General features: G+C 36.2%; 1 protein-coding gene across 1 annotated transcript in view; it reads right to left on the bottom strand.

The window, feature by feature from the left end:
* Positions 1-1,392: 1,392 nt before the first annotated feature.
* The window catches only part of NME5 (NME/NM23 family member 5), a gene marked incomplete at both ends in the record, with an annotated part of 35,076 nt that continues 29,433 nt past the window's right edge, over positions 1,393-7,035 (bottom strand). Inside the window, one exon of the mRNA XM_079704096.1 lies at positions 1,393-1,476. Coding sequence (XP_079560222.1) covers positions 1,393-1,476 — 84 coding nt within the window. The remainder of the gene's footprint in view (positions 1,477-7,035) is intronic.

The following is a 7,035-nucleotide window of genomic DNA, read 5'->3' as shown; positions in this document are numbered from 1 at the left end:
TTGCTCTTACAAAAGACCTGCATTCGTATCTGTTTTCACTAACCAAAAGAAATCTGAAGAGGATTTTTGCTTTTATGATAAAAGGCAAAAAGGGAAAACAGAACTATTTGTTTTGCAATGAGCCAATTCAGAGGCAGTGCGCACACCGAGCAACAAGAGTAGCACCACCAATGTCATTCCTAGGGAACTACACTCAGAATCCCAGCATCCCAGCATCAAGCCGTGATAGCTTTGAACTGTCAGTGAGCACCTGGGCTTTATCCCAATTTATTCTGTGCATCTGTGAGCAACTTGTGAACTAAGGTAATTGAGTCTTCACATTACACCCTTTCAGCTTATGAAAGGTTTCATAGGAACACTCTACTATTGGACAGCGGAAAAAACCCGTAATTATTTATATACTTATACTTTTTAAACTCAGCTGTCTGAACTATGCATTAATTATGCATGTAGATATAGAATATAGGCTAGGGAAAATATAACGGAAATTCCACATCTTCTCGAAATTAAAAAATAATAAGCAATATCTTACATCAGCCTTTTATTACTTAATGCTTACATCGTTAAAATCATATCCTAAATCGACAGCCATTGCAACACAATGAGCTCCACAGAGACAGCACCAGGGCAAGTGAGAGTCAGATGGGCACTGGATGACTGTGACTCATGGAGGAAAAATAACTAAATATGAGAAAGGATATCCTAAGAGACCAAGAAGCACCATCATATGCATCCTTTGGGCAAACCTGCCAGAAGGAGCACAAGAAGTACCCAGTCACCTTCTCAGAGTTTTCCAAAAGTCCTCAGAGAGATGGAGGGCCATGTCTTGCACTGTAAAGCTGTGCAAAACTTGTTTTTAAACTGTATAGTATCTTTTGTGTATAGTTAACATACTACCAAATGTGCCTTTAGCTGCCCCTGTCCTGGTGGTATTTTCAATAGCTACTAACCTTGCCTAGTACATTATGGGGGTTGTAAACTGGCAGAGAAATTTAAAGTAGGTTCTTATTGGTGCACAGCAAAAATCAGTTATATATAGAAATGGTATCTTATTATCTTCAGTTGTCTCTGATGCATCCTATATGAATTATTGTTCTCTTAACTGAATACCACTTTGTAACTGTAAAAATAAAAAGTTGCAGTTACTTTGTTGACATTCTAAATCCTGCTAATACAATTTTCTTATTAGAAAAAAAATCATACCCTAAACCAATATTTTACTTTACATAATGTTATCTGCTGCACGAAATAGTTATTCTTTTAAAATTTATTTTTAAGAAATAATTTATTTCACATGTAGTTACTTAAACCCTTAGGAGTTACTTCTTTCTTAAGTAGAAGCATGCCTTTTACAGTGAGATAGTTCGTGATTTGTTCTTTGAGGGCTTTATTTTAATAAGGTTCTTCTGCAACTGGATGATGACAAAGTTTGGGTTTGTTGGGATTATTTTTCAGCAACCAATCAGCCAGCCAAATCTACGGAAAAAAGAAAAAAAAAAACCTTACGTTAATTAACGTTTACATATTTCTTCAATATATACTATTTCAATTTAAAACAGTTTCCAAAATCACTTTAAGAATAATAAGAAAATGACCATTAAAAATTGAAACAGGGGCCTTCCCTGGTGGCGCAGTGGGTAAGAATCCACCTGCTAATGCAGGGAACACGGGTTTGAGCCCTGGTCCAGGAAGATCCCACATGCTGCGGAGCAACTAAGCTCATGTGCCACAACTACTGAGCCTGCACTCTAGAGCCCGTGAGCCACAACTACTGAGCCTGTGTGTGACACAACTACTGAAGCCCACGTGCCTAGAGCCTGTGCTCTGTAACAACAGAAGCCACCACAATGAGAAGCCCGCCCACCACAAGGAAGAGTAGCCCCCACTCGCCGCAACTAGAGAAAGCCTGCACGCAACAACAAAGAGCCAACGCAGCCAAAAATAAATAAATAAATAAAATAAATTTTTTAAAAAATGAAACAATAAGTTTTACATTAGGCAATATTGTCAAGTATAGATCCAAATTGGAAAGGAAGGTAAAACTATGTCCATTCACAAATGACATGACCCTATTATATATAGGCAGATCTCCATCAGTTTATTGCACTTTGCAGATACTGCATTTTTTTTAATACAAATTGAAGATTTTTGATCACTCTGCATTGAGCAAGATTATTGGCACCATTTTTCCAACAGTATTTGCTCACTTTGTGTCTCCATGTCATATTTTGCTAATTCTCACAATATTTCAAATATTTCCATTATTATTATATTTGTTATAGTGGTCTATGATCAGGGATCTTTAATGTTACTATTGCAAAAAAATTATGACTCACTGAAGGTTCAGATGATGGTTAGCATTTTTTAGCAATAAAGTACTGTTGCACACTTAATTGACTACAGAATAGTGTAACCATAACTTTTATACCCATTGGGAAACCAAAAAATTTGTATGACTTGCTTTACTACAATACTTGCTTAATTGTGATGGTCTGGAACCTAACCCAAAACATCTCCATGGTATGCCTGTATTAAAAAAATCCCAAAGAATCAAAGAAAGCTACTAGTGCTAATAAATTAATATGGCAAAGTTGTAGGTTACAAGATCAATTCACAAAAATCAATTGTGTTTCCATATATCAGCAATGAATGATTCAAAAAGGAAATTAGGAAATCACTTTCATTTATAATGGATTTGAAAAAAAATCTAGGAATAAATTTAACAAACTTGTGTCCTGAAAATATAAAACATTGCCAAAAGAAACTTAAAAACCTAAATAAATGGAAAGACATCCCATGTCCATGGATAGATTTAATAACGTTAAGATGTTAAGATGTCAATATTACTCAAAGTGATCTATAGAGTCAACACAATCCCCATCAAATTTCCAACAGTTGTTTTTGCAGAAAAGGAAAGGACAATCCTCAAATTCATATGGAATTTCAAGGAGCTCCAAATAGCCAAAACAATCATGAAAAAAAAATCAAGTTGGAGAACTTGTTCTTCCCAATTTCAAAATCTTCTATAAAGCTACAGTAATCAGGGCTTCCCTGGTGGCGCAGTGGTTGAGAGTCCGCCTGCCAATGCAGGGGACACGGGTTTGTGCCCCGGTCTGGGAGGATCCCACATGCTGTGGAGCGGCTGGGCCCGTGAGCCATGGCTGCTGAGCCTGCACGTCCAGAGCCTGTGCTCCGCAATGGGAGAGGCCACAACAGTGAGAGGCCCACGTACTGCAAAAAAAAAAAAAAAGCTACAGTAATCAAAACAGTGTGGCATATAGATATACACATAGATCAATGGAATAGAATTGAGAGCCAGAAATAAACCCATATATATATGGCCAACTGATTTTTGACAATGGTACCAAGTCCATTCAGTGGAGAAGATATAGTTACTTCAACAGATGGTAGTAAGAAACTGGATTTCCACATGCAAAAGAATGAAGTTGGACCCCCTATCTCACACCATACACAAAAATTAATTCAAAGTTAATCAACAACCTAAATATAAGAGCTAAACCCATTAAAATCTTAGAGGAAAATATAGGAATAAATCTTCATGACCTTGAATTTGGCAGTGGATTTAGACATGACACCAAAAGCAAAGGAACAAAAGAAAAAAGAGATAAATTAGATTTTTGTCAAATATTCAAAAATTCCATGTGTCAAAGGACCTCATTAAGAAAGTGAAAGGATAACCTATAGAAGAGGTGCATATATTTGCAAATCATATAAGGGTTTAAAATCTACAACAGGGGCTTCTCTAGTGGCACAGTGGTTGAGAGTCCACCTGCCGATGCAGGGGACGCAGGTTCGTGCCCTGGTCCGGGAGGATCCTGCGTGCCATGGAGTGGCTAGGCCCATGAGTCATGGCCACTAGGCCTGCATGTCCAGAGCCTGTGCTCTGCAATGGGAGAGGCCACAACAGTGAGAGTCCCGCATACTGCAAAAAAAAAAAAAAAAAAAAAAAAATCTACAACATATAAGAACTCCGACAACTCAACAACAAAAAAACAATTAAAAATGGGAAAGAACATGAACATGAATAGACGTTTCTCTGAAGAAAATATACAAATAGCCAGTAAACACATGAAAAGAGGGTCAACCTCATTTGTCATTAGGGAATTGTAAACCAAAACCACAATGATAGGCCATTTCACGTCTAATAGGACAGTTATAATTATTAAAAAACAAAAAAAAACAGAAAAGAACAAGGATTGGCCAGGACATGGAGAAACTGGAACACTCATACATTGCTAGTGGGAATGTAAAATGTTGCAGATGCTGTGAAAAACATTTTAGTGGTTACTCAGAAAGCTAAACTTAGAATTACCATATGACCCAGAAAATCCACTCTTAGGTATATACCCCCAAAGAAATGAAAACAGGTCCTCAAACAGATACTTATACACCAGTGTTCACTGCAACATTATGTACAATAGCTAGAAGGGAGAAACAACCCAAGTATCCATCAACAGATGAATGGATAAACAAAATATGATATATACATATACAATCAAATATTATTCAACTATAAAAGGGATGGAATTCTGATACATGCTACTACATGAATGAACTTTGAAAGCATTATGCTAAGTGACATAAGTCAGACACACACAAAAACAAATATTATATAATTCCACTTATATGAAATATCTAGAATAGGCAAATTTATGGGGACAGAAAATAGACTACAGGTTACTAAAGGCTGGGGGAAGGAAGTAATGGGGAGTTATTGCTTAATGGTTACAGAGTTTCTGTTTAGGGTGATGAAAAAATTTTGGAAATAGGTAGTGATGATGACTACACAACATTGTGATTATAATTAATGCCACTGAACTGTACACTTGAAAATGGTTGGGCTTCCCTGGTGGCACAGTGGTTAAGAAACCGCCTGCCAATGCAGGGGACACGGGTTCAAGCCCTGGTCCAGGAAGATCCCACATGCCGCAGAGCAACTAAGCCTGTGTGCCACAACTACTGAGCCTGCACTCTAGGGCCTGTCAGCCATAACTACTGCAGCCCGCGTGCCTAGAGCCCATGCTCCGCAACAAGAGAAGCCACCGCCATGAGAAGCCTGCACACCATAACAAAGAGCAGCCCCCACTCAACGCAATTAAAGAAAGCCCATGTGCAGCAATGAAGACCCGATGCAGCCAAAAATAAATACATAAACACATAAATAAACAAAGAAAGAAAATGCTTAAAATGGCAAAGTTTATCTTATTTATATTTATCACCAAAAAACTTGTTAAGTATATACAGGAGTACTGAAAATGCTGTTAAAAGCAATTGTTTATTGTGGTACTGTTGTTAGAACATACAGATCCATGTAACAGAATACATGCCCATATATGGAATTTAATGTGTAATAAATGAGGCTTCAAAAATCAATGTACAAGGACACCTGGTCAGAAAAAAAGTCAATTTAGATCTTCATCTTGTAATTTATACAAAAGTAAATTCCAGATTCATAGGAAAGTTAAATATAAAAAAACTAGAAGAATAGTGAATATTTAGCAAAACTTTCAATGGGATAGAACTTCCTAAACTTAAATGGTAAAGTCAAACTCACAATACGAAAAAATCAAGGTTTGACTTATTAAATATTACTTAAAAGGCAAAATTAAAATTTAAACAAAAAGGGAAAAAATTTTGCAGCAAGTATGACAAAGGTTGATGTAACTACTATATAAAGAATTCTTACACGTATCCTTCTCAAACTCTTCCAAAAAACTGAAGAGGAAAAAATGCTTCCAAACTCATTCTATGAGGCCAGCATCCCCCTGACACCAAAACCAGACAAAAACACCACCAAAAAAGAAAATTACAGGTCAGTATCACTGATGAACGTAGTGGCAAAAATCCTCAATAAAACGTAGAAAGCTGAATTCAACAATACATTAAAAGAATCATACACCATGATTAAGAGGGATTTATTCCAGGGATGCAAGGATGGTTCAATACCTGCAAATCAATCAATGTAATACACCACATTAACAGACTGAAGAATAAAAATCATACAAACATCTCAATAGATGAAGAAAAAGCTTTTGACAAAATTCAACATCCATTTACAATAAAACTTCTCAGCAAAGTGAGTATAGAGGGAACATACCTCAACATAATAAAGGCAATATATGACAAGTCCACAGCTAACATCATACCAGAATTCCCACTTTTGCCACTTTTATTCAGCATAGTATTAAAAGTCCTAGCCACAACAATCAGACAAAAAAATGAAATGAAATAAAGTAATCCAAATAGGAAAGGAAGAAGTAAAACTGTCAGTGTTTGAAGATGACATGATACTCTACAGAGAAAATCCTAAAGATACCACCAAAAAAAAAATTAGAACTAATAAATGAACTCAGTGAATTTGCACAATACAAATTTAATACAGAAATCTGTTGTGTTCTATACACTACCAACAAAAAGATAAATTAAGAAATCAATCACATTTACAACTGCATCAAAAAAAAACCCTAAGAATAAATCTAACTAAGGAGTAAAACACCTGTACTCAGAAAACTATAATACACTGATGAAAGAAACTGAAGACACAAATGGAAAGATATGTCATGCTCATGGATTAGAAGAATTATTACTGTTAAAATGATCATACTACCCAAGACAAAATTCAATGCAATCCCTATCAAAATACCCATGGCATTTTTCACATAACTAGAACAAATAATTCCAAAACTTGTATGGAAACACAAAAGACCTTGAATACCCAAAACAATATTGAGAAAGAAGAACAAACCTGGAGGTATCACATGTCCTGATTTCAAACTATACTACAAAGCTAGAGTAATCAAAACAGTATGGTACTGGGGGCTTCCCTGGCAGTCCAGTGGTTAAGACTCCATGCTCCCACTGCCGGGGGCATGGGTTTGATCCCGCATGCCGTGCAGCATGGTCAAAAAAGATAAAATAAAATAAAATAATAAAATATACAGTATTGGCACAAAAAGACACATAGATCAATGGAAAAGAACAGAGAGCCCAGAAATGAACCCACACTTATATGGT

Source organism: Hyperoodon ampullatus (genome assembly GCF_949752795.1).
Source record: "Hyperoodon ampullatus genome assembly, chromosome: 4".
NCBI lineage: Eukaryota > Metazoa > Chordata > Mammalia > Artiodactyla > Ziphiidae > Hyperoodon > Hyperoodon ampullatus.
Note: the sequence above shows the minus strand (reverse complement) of the source record. Positions and strands in the feature narration are given on the sequence as shown.